This window comes from Leuresthes tenuis, unplaced genomic scaffold (assembly GCF_036924035.1).
Source record: "Leuresthes tenuis unplaced genomic scaffold, fLeuTen1.0.hap1 SCAF_22, whole genome shotgun sequence".
Taxonomy (NCBI): Eukaryota; Metazoa; Chordata; class Actinopteri; order Atheriniformes; family Atherinopsidae; genus Leuresthes; species Leuresthes tenuis.
Genome location: NW_027325376.1, coordinates 11,066,264 through 11,082,160, shown reverse-complemented (window position 1 = coordinate 11,082,160; position 15,897 = coordinate 11,066,264). Strand labels below are relative to the sequence as shown.

Sequence of the window (15,897 nt, the reverse complement as noted above, 5' to 3'; positions counted from 1 at the left end):
GAAAAAGCTCTTTTGTCCAAACTATGAATTTCTGTCATTTAAAAAGCTCCACAGACGTTCTTCGTTACTTTGGCACCACCTTGTGGTTGATTACAATACGACAGCTACATTTTTACATTACAGTAACGGTCTACCGTTTACGTGCATCGACGGGAAATACGAGTATTTTTTTTTAGGAGCGACTACTATGTCAGGTGCATCAAGTGTTCATAGCAACTTCTCATCAGACGGTTTAGTAAGACTTCAATTCCTCCCTTTATGCTGTGGGCGCATAGTATTTGCTCACACTAACGTTATCAAGGCAAAAAGTAGTTTACACATTACAAGAGTACCATGTAGCACCAAATGCTTCTCCACAATCTTGAGGAAAGAAAACACCCTCTTTCATTTCTGAGAATTTAGAGATGACTATTTAATAATTATAATGACCTATAAACTAATGAAATAACTGGTCTTTATTCGGTCTTAGAACTGATTTGATTTGGACAAATACTTACTTGGAAGATTTTGTAATGTGTTGTTAGTAATCTGCGATTGTACTACTGAAAGTGTTTGTAGATTACCTAGTATTTAGATCTGGTAATGACAGTAATTTTTTTTCTTTTTTTAAAATGATTGAACCGAAACTATATTATATTGTATCATATTATATTATATTATATTTTGATTGGTTTACCAATCTTGTTTTGTATTTTTATTGGACAGGAGATTGCGGGATGGTTGCTCCTATTGGATACATTAACAGCGGACCTTGGCGCTTATTGGCTGGGCTAAAGGATCGTAGAGTCCGGTAAAGTGTCGAACTGAGAAAGACCAAGGCTGTCGAAGAGCGAAGAGGAAGTACTTTTTAAAATGGATACAATCCTGTAAATCAAACTACAACTTTTTGCACTTCTACGAGGGGACACGGTGAGCAGCTTTTTATATTTGCTGTCACATCCAGTAAAGCGAAGGTTAACTGTTGACAAACAGCATCGCCTGTTTGCATGGACGGAGATCGTTATTTGTTCATCCGTGTGCAGTGGCATCGGTCTGAAAGATGCTCCGGTGCTTCTCTGATGTGTTTAACGACATTTAAACTCGGATTTTATTGCTTTATAGCCATTGTCACATCTGTATATAGAAGACACCTGTCAGCAAAAAAGTAAATTAATCTGTAAAATTTGATGAGCAGGCAGTTATTCCTCCGCTGTGACGGTTCAATTGTTAGCTAGTGTTGCACTTGACATCACTATGGTTTGTTTGCCGCTCATTTTTAAAGGAAACGCCACGACTATTTTTTTTTACTAAGTTACTGGATGATTCGTAAGTGAAATGTAGGCTCATTTTAATCGTCTTCCGGCTGATTTTGAATCTGTTGTTTATTCGTCAAACCGCCGTCGCTCGCACTGTTTACCATTAATGACATCACGGAAGCTAACAGAAGTCAAGCCGGGCACATTTTCAGAGGGCACTTCCTGTGTAAAAACAAAATAAACTAATTTAATCCATGTATCCAAGCTCTGTCGGAAATTGAGACCATTTGTTTAGTTATTTTTGTGTTTATTTTTAATACAACATTTGCAATGCTGCTCAACGAAATACTTTTATCATTTTGCTCGGTTTTTGCATTACGTGAAGTGTAACAGTTGTATTTCCGGTTTTGAACAACATTTTTTTCAGCTCACTTTAGAGATTATGGACTCCATGAAGTGCCTCACAGTCTGCCATTCAATTGAATTTCTGCTCAGTCTACCTTGTGAGCTACATTGTCTTATTAAGCACCAACACTTTGATGTGTTTTCAGATGTCTGTGTTCATTTTCTGAACAAGTTGGAACAAATAATTGTTTATGCCCCCTAATAATTTGTATATTATTTCAACAGTTAGTACTGTTGACTGGTTTGACTTAATTCGGTGAACAAAAACTAAACTCCCAAACTAAGGTTGTAAATTATCCTCCTGTGTCCAGCCTGTCATGCCTGCCCAACCCCCTGTGAGGGAGCCGGAGGAGGAGATGGAGGCGGAAGGAGAGTCACAGCTCCCTGAGGCCAATGGAGAGGTGGAGGTTCCAAAAGGGAATGACAGAAGAGGAGGTGGGGGAGGAGAGGAGACGATGGAGGAAAGTATGGAGGAGAGGGAGAGTGACTTGGAAGAGACTGAAGAGGAGGAAGAGGAGGAGGAGGAAGAAGAGGAGAGTTCAGGTATAAATCTGATTTAGCTGATGGTTTAAAAGCAAGCAATGATACCAAACCTACTATTTATTGCCTCTTTCTAATGTCTTTGTGTCCTGTGTGAAGAAATGGATGATGAAGACTGCGAGAGGAGGAGAGGAGAATGTCTAGATGAGATGATGGATCTGGAGAAACAATTTCAGGAGCTGAAAGAGAAGTAATTCAAACCAGGGGGGTGGAAGCATTGTTTTCAGACTTCTGTATCACCATCTGTCACACATCTCAATCGGCTAAAGATGAAGGAAAGGCTGATGGTGTCACTGTGGGATTGCAGGCTGTTTCGGGAACGGCTGAACCAAGTGAAGGTGAAGCTGGACGAGGTGCTGACAGGAAAGGCTGGAGAATACAGAGAACCACTAGCTGCACTACAGAACAGCATGCAGATACAAACACAAGTGGCTGGTAAAGAAAACACATTTCCCAAATGAGAGAGGAGACAAAGAGATTGTCTTGGGCTCGAGGTGTAATATTGAAATTTGGATCTAAACGTAGGAAATTGTTGGTTAGCTTCTTTTTGTGCAATATTGCTCATGCATTTTCATATATACATATATATATATATATATAATTTGTACAGTGTCACTGTCCTCTTGTGAGATGAAAGCCTGTCTTTAACATCCCCGCTCTCTCTCTCTGCAGGAGTGTACAGAGAGCTGTGTCTGCAGGTGATCAAACACAAGCATGAATGTGAAGTACAAGGAGCGAGGCAACACCTGGAGGTGAAGCTCATTCATACTGAACACTGTAACCTGAACTCATAGGCTTAAAGGTCCACTTTGTAGGATTTAGTGACAGCATTGAGTGTATATTGCAACCAACTGAATGACAACGTCTCTACTGTCGCCGCGATGAGCACAAAGGGCCCCCTTTGGAGCCAGTGTTTGGTTTGTCCCATTTAGGCTGTGGTGAAACTGTGAGTCTGTAACATGGCGGAAGGTTGGGAGAGTAACCTGCAGCATCTTTAACAGAAATAGCTCGTTGGAATGTAATGAAAATGCAACAGTTTTTATTTATCTTAACATGGTTTTTGAATGATAAAAGCATGTCTACAGTTTTACTGTAGGTGGTTATAAAATGATTATAAAGGCGACTTGCTGTGTGTTGCAGAGTGAGCGGATGTTGCTGTTTGATGCCATGAAGACAGAGCTTCTGGAAAAAATAAGGAGGCTGGAGGAGGATAGACAGAATATAGACCTCACTTCAGGTAATTTCATGAGGGTCTTGTGGAGTTTGCACATTCTTCAGTCTGCATTTAACCTGAGTTTTCTTTGTTCCAGAGTGGAGCGATGAGATGAGGGGCAAGAAGTGTAAAAGGAAGAACCTGCTGGGTCGATCAGAGAGAAAGAAGAAAGTAGCTCTGGTTTCAGGTAAAATATGACGTGTGGTGGCGATGTAACACGTCTCCTCCCAGGTTGGGACTAATAAACAGTTTCGGACGATTGAATTAACGCTGCATCTGTGTCACAGGGCCTTTCATCGTCTACATGTTGAGAGACATCGACATCCTTGAAGACTGGGCTGCCATCAAGAAGGTAAAAACCACAAGTTCGGTTTCCGTTTTAGTGAGGAAAATTGTCAGCTGTTGGAGAGTTTTATCTCAGGAGGTTTTCATGAATGTCATGAGGGTGACCGGAGATTTTCAGACTTTGTCTCATTTAAACTTTCTCTGTGTCTTTCAGGCAAAGACGGCACTGTCGCCAGTAAAAAAGAAAGTGGACAGTAAGTTCCTCCTACCACTCGCACGCATTATAAGCACAGCACGCTGCCAATGTTTTGTCACTTGAACTCGCCCCCCTGTTGTCTTTCAGAGCGGTGATAATAGGAGGATCCCAGCGACAAAGACACCAAACCTAACACACATTCCCAGCTACTTCCACTGACCGTTCAGGTTCTGTCCCCGTGACTAAAACCCGGCAAAACAGACTGTTGAGTTGTTTGGTTCAGCGCCTTTGACCCCCCCCCCTTTTGCGGGCCAACTGCCAGTCACCCCCCTGCTTGTTTGTTATCTATTGCTATTTAAAATACATTCTTAATGATATGACAACCATGTATTTATAGAAGGATTTTTAATGCTGATTAAAATTTTAATCTTTTATGACACAATCTTTTTGTCATCTGCTTGTTTGTTTGTGACGAGACACAAAAATCCCATCACCACAGACAGTTTAGTAAGATTTTCCATCTGTGATATGCTGTTGAATGCTCTGCTGCTGTGGTCTTCGGACAGGAGGTGGTCGCTCTAGTTCACTTTAAAGACGAACCAATTGCATCTGGCTTTCTTCTTTTTTAGAGAGGTAAACGGCCATATTGCTGCCATAAGAGGCATGCCAGTGGTTGTGGATGCTGTTTGAGAATAGAGGATTTTTATATATATATATATATGAAATGTGATGCCAGAACAGGGAATAGTGCATAAATCATCCTCATCGAAGTGATTTTGGGATTGCAGAACGCAAGAATAAACACTGTTCTGGCTTTTCCGAGACGGGAATTGTGAAGAACTGATATAGATGCAATTTGTTGCTAAATTTTGAGCAGACGCCATTTGACATGGCTTTAAAAGTTTTGTCAGATTTGTTAAAAAGCACCCAATATCAGTCATGACATAAAAAAAAAAATGTTCTTGTAACAAAGTGGTTCATTTTAATTCCTAAGGGTAAAAAATGTTCTTGGCAATGATTTTCATTACTCTCTTAGTATACTATAGTGGATGTTTTATCGTTTTTTTCAGGGATTCTTTTATTTGTATGTGACTTCCTAATGTCTCGCTGCTGCAAAGCCTTGGGGGAAAACTTCTCTCACTACTATACGATGTTCAGGTTTCTCCCCTTTGTTGATGTCCCCTTCCATTTGCGATGCCCCCACAGGCTGCCATCACTCAAGGAGAAATTCCACTGCCCTTGAGAGCAAGTTTCTCCAGTGAAAATCCTTCCTCACTCACAGTGAAAGGTTCTAAGTGTCCTCGACTGAATGTGTCTTAAACAGAAAGGGAGGAGACTGTGGGCAAAGGCATTTTTAGAAAATTGTGAAAAAGCAAGCTTGATTATTAGAGAATTGCAGTAATTCAGAGGAGGTGCTGCGTGAAGTGGCAATTATTTGAGATCATGTTACATGTCACCATGTGAAGAAACATGGATACTCCTCCTTGGAAGAAGTGGACAAAGAGGGCTCCAGGTGTCTTGTCCTCTAATTAAAGGGTATAGCAGCAATCAGAATTGAGCTAGAGCTGCCTCAATGCTTTGATACCTAAAGATAAATAATTGAACAGCAACAAACATGAGACAATGTGTTTGGAAATGGTTTATTTGATATCAAGGGGGGGGGGGTAATCATAAAAGTGCTTCTTTGTTGTTTGTTGTTCTTCCTATCCTCAACTCCCCTATGAACTACACATTTCTTCTTCCTCTCAGATCTCTGACTGACTAGTCTAGTTTCTGTTATAAACAATATTCTGGATCTACAGTCTTGGGCTTTTTTGTTCACATTTTCATCTTTCCCTCCCATGACCCCATCCTTTCTCGCCATTGCCCGTTTCCTTTTCTCCCTCAGACTCTTGGAGATCAACCCCCTCTCTTGTTCACCTCCACTCTCCTCCTTTGTCTTAACATGCTTGTCATTTTCTTTGAATGGGATGCTGCCTCACAGTTTGTGACTTCAGTTGGCTCTCTCTTCTTCATGTTCTCACAGGTGCTTGCTGAGTTTACGAGCCTGCCGCTCCCTGGCTTCGAAGGCTTTTTTGGTTTGAAGTAGCTCATCCAGCTGCTGGCGGATCCGGGCCATGTCAAGTTGGGTGGCCTCGCACTGCTCCCTCAGGGAGGCTGACTCCTCCCTCAGCTGCATGGCGGCCACTGAGAGCTGCTCGCTGCGCTCGCGGCACTGCAACTGCATCCTCTTGGCGTCGCTCAGGAGGGACTCCACACTCACTGCCACCGAATCACACTGGTCACTAGATATGTCCTGGACAGAGACAGAAGGGTGCAGGTCATAGGTCAAAAGTAAGGCTTTGAGGCGTTTAAGCAGGGTAAGAGAGATGTGGTGAATGCAAATGTCAACCACTTAAATCTTTTGGATTATGTGGTCAAATATCAAGTTCCAGCGCTCTCTTTATGATTCGGCTTTGAGATTTAAGGACTCTGCTCTGTAGTTTGTTGTAATTTTGGAGTAAACCAGAGCTCTCCTGCCAAAACAGCAGATAAAGTGACTCAATAGCAGGCTGTTATAAGTCCAGCACAGATCAACAGGTTTAAAACGGAACATTTGATCTATGGTGAGTGAAGTAGCTTAAAGAGGCTTATCGTGGCTTATCTCAGTGCACTGAATGTCCACTGCTTCTCTATCTCTGTCTCTAACTCTGAGGCATTTTTAAATGATACATACATACATCATACATCTATCTATACCTACACAGCTGGGTTTTTTTTTCCTCACCTGCAATTAAAAATAACAACAACAAGAACATGTGGTAAAGTCTCACCATTGACTCCAGAGTCAAATTGATCTTAAGCCTTCTGGTCTTCTTCTGAAACTCGAGTTTCAGGTCGTGCACGCTGTTCTCCAGAGTGCTCCCCCTCTGTCCCTTGCAGTGCTTCACAGATTTTCTGTGAATCTAAAAAAAGTGGACAGTAACTCCAGGGATTAATTCTCCTTTTAGGTGGAGAGGGTGGATGTGGCTGTTGCTTGTCGGTTCACAGGACCACTGAAGAGTTCTTCCTTTAAAATGCCAATGTATTACTTTATTTCTCTCTGCTCTGTCCTGGTCTGTGTTCCTCTTTCTGGTCAAACCTCTCCTCTCTTGCTCTCTTCTGTGAGCATTACGTTCTACCTCTGGCTCAAGTGAAGTCAGGTAATCCAGATAAGACAGTTAGGGAAGGGTTGAAGAAGACACGTTGTAACGGAAGGTGTAAGCTCTCCCGGTCTATTTTGATCTGCCAGGTAGCTGGTAGCGTTCCTAAGGGTTGTTCACAGCATGTCTCAGAAAGCAGTTATTGCATCAAATTCTTGAGGAAAGACTGGCTTGAACAAAAAAATGTGAGAATCATTTTATCAAGTAAAGTGACTTGTTTCCCAATAAAATAAAATAAATCAATTAAAAAGAATCACAAACAGTGGTCTCTGTCAGATAAAATGTACCAATCCATTTTAAAAAACCTTTGTAAATGAAAACATTACTCTTAAAAAATAACCCAACAGAACATTTATTTTATTGGAATGAAGATTTATAGCAAGAAAGCAAAACAAAGAGATACTCTGTCCACGTAGAGAGCATCATATTACATACATATTCTAAAAAATGCATGTCTAAAACATTACAATGTACAGTATTTCTAGTACAAATTAGTCTTCATTTATTTTTGGCCAGCAGGGGGAGATATTGCTCAACATTTCCATATCTCCGGTGCCTCCTGCGACAAAAGTAACCAAGGAACAAATTTGGTTACTTTTTAAAAAAGGTTAGGTTTAGGGGAAGTGTTTCCACAGCAGAAGTTTACCATGAGTGTTTTAAGACAAAATGAAAATAAATTAGTTTTAGTGGCAGAGAAGAAACATTTAGGCCTAATCTGGGCTGGGTTTTAATGGCACTTTTGGCGAAGGAAAGTGTTTGTGGGAACGCTGCGCACTCGAGGCCTAAAGAAAACCACACACAACGGCCATGTTTAGGCCAAACAATATTTGCTAACTTTTTTGGAGAGAGAAAAAAATGTCACTTTGACCTGCGGAGAGGTCTGTGAAGTTTGACATTTTGCAAAAAAAAAAAAAAAAAAATCCTTATTTAGGAAACAGCATTCATGTTTCATGTCACCAAAACAAAGAATTTAAAAAAATGCATAGTTGAAACATGAAACAAATGATGGTTGTGTAAACAAAACTGTTAGCAGAAATACATTTCAGAATGAACATATCCACACAAATAAATGTGAAATTGTTTGGTGAGATGTGGTTCATGTGGGGAAAATGGTAAATGCAAATGTTGACGCTTAAATCTTTGGGTCATGTGATCAGTCCGAGAAAAGACTGGATATTTAAACGATTTTTAACACATATGGGGACCTGACGAGGTGGCCGAGTGGTTAAGGCGATGGACTGCTAATCCATTGTGCTCTGCACGCGTGGGTTCGAATCCCATCCTCGTCGGGAAATAATACTTTGCTTCTTTTTTCTCTAAACCCTAAAAACTGACAAAGCCAGTCACAAAATCGGGATTTGGTCTGTGTAGTTCCTCACTGGGATATCTGACATCTGCATTTCCACTCTTCCACACCTCCCACATGTTCACTTTGTGCTAACATCCGTGTTTTTGTATCACCACCCTCACTGCGGCCTTGCAGGACGGTTGAAGAAGGGCTCCGTCTCTGCTGCCGTCACCCCTGGATCGCCGAAAAGTCCTCCAGCTGGACCCCCGAACCCTCCTGCAATCACCTTCGACCCTGAACTCTGACGCCTCTGAACAATCACCAAAGCCCCGATGATGAGCCAGAAGAAGAAGTTGACCCACACCGCCGTCTGAGAGGGAGTTGCGGGATGAAAATGACAGAACACAAAAGATGTACTAGAGGCACAAATGGTGGATTTCGGAGGGTCTTTCCTGACTAAATGAAGCCTTATTTGAAGCACTAGTGTCCTTCTAGCTGTGCAACTCAGTAATCATTGTGACAAAATCAGCTGCTCGACAGCAGTTTTTTAACAGTACTGCAGCTTCATTTATTTAGCTGATTTCTTGTGAACTAAAACTGTAAAGAAATTTAAATAAAAGGGATCTTTTCTGCTTGAGCTTTTTCTCTTATGTAATTGGTGTTAATTTGTTTTGTCAAATTACCAAACATGAAGCAATTTAGCATGAATTTACGATGCTGGCATCCATCAACAAATGTCAAGCATTTCAAGCTGGTTATTGTGCCTGTGTGTTGAAATACTGACCTCTGCTTTGTGTAGACTGTTGTAGAACCTCTCTCCATTAAGCGGACTGGCCCATTTTCTCGTCTGGGCTTCGTCACAACTTGAGAGATAGAAACAGACTGTATATTAGATGGTTTTGTTTGAAATAATCTCATATGCAACAAACGCTGCGCTTCCCAAAATGACCTAAAAGTCCACATGAAATGTTACATTTGTTTGCTATCCATATCCCAGAGAATCGGTAAAATGTCATTTTAGAAAAAGACTAAATCCTGATGTGTAACTGAAAAGAGCACAAATACAACAAATAAATGATTATCTGAGGCATATTCATGTCAACAACATGCTTCAAAAAGATGGGACAGGTGAAAAAAAAGACACGGTTGAATATCTTAGTATGAGTAAGCAGCGCAGAAACATGGTTGAGTATATAGAGAGAACCCCACTGAAGCAGAGTCTCTCAAGAGTTCTCAGAATCAACACTTAAATCCTTAGAAATTAAACACTCGGGTGACCTTGAGCGGTGTGGGTTAGGGTTAGGGTTAGGGTTAGGATTAGGGGTAGTGTTGACCCATTTGTACAACGTTTATAACATATGGGGACCTGACGAGGTGGCCGTACCCGCCGGTTTTTGGACTGCCTCAGAGGTCCTAACACTTCCGAACACATTCTGTCAGGTCCGAACAAGGTCCGAACACTTTCCTAACGACATCAAAGAGTTCCTAACGAGGTCCGAACAAGGTCCGAACAAGGTCCGAACAAGGTCCGAACACAGGTCCGAACACAGCCAAAAATGGGGCAAAAGGGACACGTGACGTGACGTCGAAGGGGGCGCGGTTAACGCTTTTGAGTGTCGGCCATATTTTTCTTCGCATACACTTGTGACAAGCACGGGAACAAGGTTTGTAAACTTGATTAATACTCATAAAAGTAACGCCATGTATAAGCCGAATGTTAAACCGTGGGACAAACAATATGCAATTTAATCTTCCGTCCTCTCGGCACTTTATCCAAGTTGTATTTCAACTTCCTTGTAACGTAGCCATTTTGCCAATGGAAGTTCTGCCTGTAATAGCGTCGCTGTTCATACCAGCATTGTGTGGCGACGGTGGGGATGTTAGTGATATGACAGAATCAGAAGACAAATAGTAACTTATTTTTTTGTTTATTTGCCTTATAAACTCTGCCGATTCCTCGGGGAAAGCCTTAAGATTTGAACTATCTATTTTTGCATTTATTGTCCGTCAGTGCAATAGTAATTAATCGGCTATCTGTGGCGTTTTCTCCACTCTGGTATCGGAGCCTGGTTATGTGTTTGAGCAGAGCAGACAGATGTGTCCAGATGTATTAACCCTTGTTTTCTGGTCATATTTTTGTTACTCAAGCAATGTTTGTTGGTCTGGTGGACCCGCTGCATTTTTGGGGTTTTTAATTCAACACAATCAAACAATTTTATGTTAAAATACTCTACAGATGTTTACTTCATCCCAATTTCAAGCAATATAAACAACAAGGTTTTTTGGTATAACTATCATGTATTATTCATTTACAACTTTTTTACAACTTTGAACATTTACAAAACATAAGTAAGATCTCAATCTCAGCTTGGCTGCTGACCACTTGGTCCTGGGGCCTGCTGCTGTCTAGCTGTGGTTCATTCTCATTTAGGAGATAGCTGATGATTAATGTCATCCTCTTCTAAAAGTCACTGTCAGACTCTGAATTTGATCTTCATATTCTGAAACCTCCTCCCCCACATTGTCATCAAATGTGTCTGTCTTGACCAAAATCAATTTCAAGGCCTTGTGTGCGATGAATCTTTTGGTTGTTGCGGAGAATCGGTTGTATTAGTAGTTATCACTGCGAAAGCTATATTTATTGCCCCCCCCCCCAAAAAAAGAGGAATATGATAACAGGTGCAAGTGCGTGAATGTCGGTTTGACACACGCACATGTGTATAATTACAACAAACAGTTTGAAAGTAGTGTTTGTTTTACAGATTACCAAGAAGCTGGCTGGCGCTATTGGGGACAGTGCTGCATGGATGACAAACATCGGCAACGAGATCTTTATCAAATATACGTTTGAAAAACTGTGTGCCACACACACACACACACTGTTACCACTCCACTTGTGGGAGGAGGGGTACTGGCAATTGGGCAGCGGCTGACTTTGTTTTTCACAGGTGTGTCTTCAGTGGTCAAACTCTTCCACCCATGGAGGTCTGCAGTGCGCTTGGACAGCTTCCATTTCATGCGGCGTTTTAACTGCGGCGTTAAGTTTACATTAAGTGTCTGTCTGTCTGTTCGCAGATGATTGCTCGTCTGTTACTGTGTGATTATTGTTACAATGTTAATAAAGTTTGATAATTTTACTTAAACCAAGAACAGCCTTCACATTTTTATTTAATTTCCCTTTGCAAAACAGGACGACAGTGAGTGTGAGTGACATCCATTTAATGCAATTGTCAAAAGTGAAGCCAGAATTACTTGGAGAATTATTTTACATTTATTAATAAAACCCAACACTCTTTGTCTCAACCAAAGATTTTTTAAAAATACTTTCTTTGCTCAATTTGGAATTTGTTTCATTCACTTGTGTTGCACAAATAGTGATACAGATAGATAGCTAGTGTTAGCCCGATTTTTTCATTGGAAGCCCAAGAACAAGCTGGAGAAATCGTTTATTAAAAAAGTATTTATCAGTGGTCACATAGTAAAGTATATTGCAGCTGGACTCGGAGTGCCAGAGCTCCCGCAGGAAATCCGTCAGGCCAAGCCCCGATATCCGGAAACATGTCATATTTATATTCAGCTTTATCTCACAGAAGTTGTTTTCACACTTGTCAGAGTATAATCGGCCAGTTTTTAGTGGCATGATCAGGCCAGTTGCTGTCCTTGTTGTGTTCTTTGGATGTGAGAAACAATGTGTGTGTATGTGTGAGTGCTGTTTTAGGCGTGGATCTAATGTACCAGACCTATCTACTCTACTAGAGATGTTTTGTCTGACCCAGTTGTTTATGTCATTCTAAAGTCTTGGACCCTTTTAAGGTCATCGATTGTGCAGTATGAACAGAGTGGAAAAGTACCAGCTAGGAACATTTAGGAAAATACAGAATATGAATTTATAATGTCTAAGATCAAAGCCAATCATAACACTAGTCTCTCAAATAATTGAGTGTACCAAAAAAAGAGGGGAAAAATGATGGGAGACTTATTTACATTTACAGTTATACACATTTTGTGTGCTGCCCCCTACAGTAGGCTTTAGTAACGTCCAAAGCACTGTGGTATGTTGGGGTGTTGCCACAATACAGGTTCGAATCCCACAAGAAACATGAAAATTAAATGGATGATAAACCTTGCAATAAGTGCAGAGGTGTGTGTAAACAATGTTGAGAAGATAAGAGAATAGAGAAAAGTGGATATAGTGTACGTTTTCCTCCTTTTTTCTCCTTTTCTTTTTCTCTCTTTTCCCCCCCTCCTTCCTCTTTTTTTTCCTTTTCCCCCCTTTCGGGCAGTCCCTTTTGCCCCATTTTTGGCCGAGTGGTTAAGGCGATGGACTGCTAATCCATTGTGCTCTGCACGCGTGGGTTCGAATCCCATCCTCGTCGGGATACAATGCTTTAATTATTATTATTATTTCTCTAAACCCTACAAACAAACAAAGCCAATCACAAACTGAGGTTTGGTCTGTGTAGTACCTCAAAAGTCACTGGGAAGTAAAACAAATCATTCAGAGATCTTACCATCAGCTTTTTAATGAGACTCCATTACATCCATTTGACCAGAATCCTGAGAAAAGCTGTTATAAACATTTTGGTGGCTCTTAGAAGGCACTGCTTTACAAAGACACGATACTTTGGTGGAAAACCTACAGTTTTTCCTTTTTACTGCAGCATTCAGCTCAATATTATTAGATTATTAGTTTATTAGATATTGTTAGATTATTAGATACTAGATATTTGTACGAGGAGGTTGGATCCCTGCTGAAGCCAGCTACTGATCAGAGCAAATGAGAACTACTTGTTCCACTGAGCTCAAGCATTATGACAACAATGCATCCAGCTACAAAAAAAAACAAAAAGCAATGGATTCACCGCAAACTAAAGATTTCAACCACAGCGGCGACACTGTTACACTTCAAATATCCAAGTTTGTCAACTGATTTTCATTTTTGTTCATATTTCATTTCAGTTATTTACTTGTTGCTCCTCAATAACTATTACTGCAGCATTATTGAATTGAATCTAACGCAGCTACTCGATAGATCGTTGCATCACCACTCTCTCAGGCACGTGTTAGCTTGGAGAGGCTAACGACTAGCATCTGAATGTAGGTGACCCACTGCGGTAGATAACTCCATTGGCTGGCCAATAGCATGTCTAGGCTGGCAACCATCATGCCGAGACTGACGACCTACTAAATCGCCAACTGCTTTGGTTACTGATGTGCCAAAACATGTAAACACAGATCCTTCTCTGGGCCAAAGCTTGTTTAAGACAGACTGACACATCTACGGTGTTATTAAATGAAGAGGTGAGGCACACAGTGATATCATATTTACCATTCAATATATTGGTTATGAAGTATTCTTAATCAGATTTAAGGTTAAAATGATTGGCCTTCAGTTGTTATTTATAGTTTACACTACATTAAAACTTGTTCATCCAACCGTGTTTGATGGAGGATATTTATGCAACGGCGATCATAAATAACATCAAGGATAGTGGAGCTCAGAACAAGCAGCTAAAGGTTAACAGCATCACACATCTCTGCTTCTCTTTCAGAAGTTGAGCCTTTCAAAGCAGGGCAATCAAGGTTGTTTCATTCCTTTATGCATTAAACACTGTGGTTGATAGTTTTTTAAAAAGGAAGGGTTTGTGTTAAAAGAGGGCAACAACAGTCATGTGACCAGTGTAACGTGATTACAGGCAAAATGAAAAACGTAAGATGATAGGCATAAATCAAAGGAGAGATGGAGATTCTATTGATGGTACAACTGACAGGGTAGCCTAAGCAAGAGAGGAAATCATAAGACCATCAAACACAAAGTGCTAAGCTTTCAGTTGTGTGTTGTCTTGTTTCTACGCGAATGTGTCCATGTGCGAATGACTGCGTAGTGAGAGTGTGTCTGTGCCACCTGGTAATGTTGTGAACAGTGTGCACGACTGAGTCGCAGAGCGAGTCGCGTCCGATCTTCAACATGCAGCCTGTGATGAGCAGGAAGAACAAGAAGACGCCGCACACGACCACGATCAGGTTCATCCACACGCGCTCCCTGTGCGGGACAAAGAAACAGAAAGCGACGCTGAGAAGGAAAAGAGACATGCACAAATATGGAAAAATGCTAACAAAAACAGAAGGCAATAATTGGCCAATCACACACAAAAACATATCAACATTTTACTATTTCATAAAAGATATGAGCTCCTCTTGAATGTGATGGCAGCAACATGTCTCAACAAAGGAGGGGGTGGGGGAGGGGGGGTAGGGTGGTAAGGGATATCAAAACAAAGTAGTGTTAAATCCTTGTGCAACTGTCCACAAGCTGGTTTTCAAACAGTAACAACATTCCAGTTTCTATTACTACACTTGTCACAACTCTAGCACTGGGCTTTGGGCTTGGCGGTTGATAATTGTAGCCCATTTAACACATTAGACGGTGTAACGATGACAGGAAATGGGCTGTAAGAAACAAGTTGTCACCTTCTCATGTCTCCCTCGATGCAGAGAGTGTACGCCCAGTACAGAGATAGAGAGAAACACACCACTGCCACCATAATTGATATGGCTGACACAAAATAACACAGAGAAGCGGAGCTGGAAGACTGGACTCCAATGAGGTTTGCCGTTGCATTGTAGCTGACTCGTCCATACAGCATGCACAGACCTCCAAAATGACCCTGAGAGAGGGAGGAAGACATAGATTCGCTTTATTTATGGCGTTATGGACAGAGCTTTGCGTTGTTTAAATAGCTAACTACAAACAGAGAAAGACAGTCTGTGCACACAAACGGCCGCAGCTGTAAAGAGAAAACGGGCACGAGGAGCGTCCAAGTCACAAGATTCGCGTGTTACTCGCGCGCTCGCGCATTTTCTCATCGGTTGAGAAGAGAAAAAGCATCCGTTTAACTGCTCACGGTGTCTTTATTATGAAATTTACATATCTAATCGTCGCTTTTTGACACAGTTTTCATCTACAACACCCAGACACTGGGTTTAGAGTTTAAAAAGTGGTTTCCTTCGCTACTTTGCGTTAAAATGTACCATAAAGCCCTCCTCTGTAGTTGGTCAGAAACTTTAATGGCTCTCAGGCTCAGCAGAAAATCAAAAGAAAGTGAAAGCGCGTGTCTTTTTTAAGCTCCTCGCGCCCTGCTTTGGACAATTAGTGATGCATTATCACCCAGAAAAATGTGCGACTGCATGAAACCAATTAGGCTATATGTGAGAAAAGCACGATACAATTGGGTCTTTGTAGCGATATTGTCATAAAACTTCATTATCATTAAGCACAGAAATAAGACATTTGTTTCGTTTGGGTTCCGTCATTTGTCAACTTTTTAAACATGGAAAAGTTAGTAAACCCGGAAGAGAGCGGATATAACAGCACGGATTGTGTTAGAAAAGTTGTCGATAAAGTCACCTGGACGATGGTGATGGACGCGGCGGTGACTATTCCACACACGAAACAGCTGGCGTACAGTCCCAGCTCCAGCAGCAGCAGTCCCGTCAACGCCATCATCCAGCGGCCAGGTTCCTGTCTGGACGGGACCAGTGTAAAGGTAAAG

At 41.3% G+C, this 15,897-nt stretch overlaps 2 protein-coding genes and 2 non-coding genes across 4 annotated transcripts; 3 read left to right on the top strand and 1 right to left on the bottom strand.

The window, feature by feature from the left end:
• Positions 1-771: 771 nt before the first annotated feature.
• brms1 (BRMS1 transcriptional repressor and anoikis regulator) lies at positions 772-4,316 on the top strand. The gene is made up of 10 exons (XM_072376699.1): positions 772-909; positions 1,952-2,183; positions 2,280-2,370; positions 2,488-2,615; positions 2,853-2,932; positions 3,321-3,417; positions 3,491-3,580; positions 3,681-3,745; positions 3,893-3,932; positions 4,022-4,316. Exons 2-10 carry the CDS (start codon positions 1,958-1,960, stop codon positions 4,027-4,029), a joined length of 825 nt encoding a protein of 274 aa, XP_072232800.1. The 5' UTR covers positions 772-909; positions 1,952-1,957; the 3' UTR covers positions 4,030-4,316.
• A 3,947-nt stretch (positions 4,317-8,263) lies between these two features.
• Positions 8,264-8,345, top strand: trnas-gcu (transfer RNA serine (anticodon GCU)). Its single transcript has one exon. It is a non-coding gene; the product is annotated as a tRNA-Ser (tRNA).
• A 176-nt stretch (positions 8,346-8,521) lies between these two features.
• tmem179ba (transmembrane protein 179Ba) lies at positions 8,522-15,897 on the bottom strand. The gene is made up of 5 exons (XM_072376878.1): positions 15,753-15,897; positions 14,816-15,012; positions 14,250-14,387; positions 9,129-9,207; positions 8,522-8,714 (listed from the first exon to the last, which is right to left on the bottom strand). The coding sequence occupies exons 1-5, from the start codon at positions 15,849-15,851 to the stop codon at positions 8,523-8,525; spliced, it is 705 nt and encodes a 234-aa protein (XP_072232979.1). The 5' UTR covers positions 15,852-15,897; the 3' UTR covers position 8,522.
• On the top strand, positions 12,638-12,723 carry trnas-gcu (transfer RNA serine (anticodon GCU)). Its single transcript has one exon. It is a non-coding gene; the product is annotated as a tRNA-Ser (tRNA).

What these genes read in the sequence shown, in the direction of transcription:
- tmem179ba (XM_072376878.1), bottom strand. Translation starts at nt 15,851, where the DNA reads ATGATGGCGTTGACGGGACTGCTGCTGCTGGAGCTGGGACTGTACGCC. An exon ending in ATCGAGGGAGACATGAGAAG is followed by an intron (nt 14,388 to 14,815) that starts GTGACAACTTGT and finishes TGTCCCGCACAG; the next exon opens with GGAGCGCGTGTGGATGAACC. An exon ending in ACAGTCTACACAAAGCAGAG is followed by an intron (nt 8,715 to 9,128) that starts GTCAGTATTTCA and finishes ACTCCCTCTCAG; the next exon opens with ACGGCGGTGTGGGTCAACTT.
- brms1 (XM_072376699.1), top strand. Translation starts at nt 1,958, where the DNA reads ATGCCTGCCCAACCCCCTGTGAGGGAGCCGGAGGAGGAGATGGAGGCG. An exon ending in GGAAGAAGAGGAGAGTTCAG is followed by an intron (nt 2,184 to 2,279) that starts GTATAAATCTGA and finishes TCCTGTGTGAAG; the next exon opens with AAATGGATGATGAAGACTGC. An exon ending in TTTCAGGAGCTGAAAGAGAA is followed by an intron (nt 2,371 to 2,487) that starts GTAATTCAAACC and finishes GTGGGATTGCAG; the next exon opens with GCTGTTTCGGGAACGGCTGA.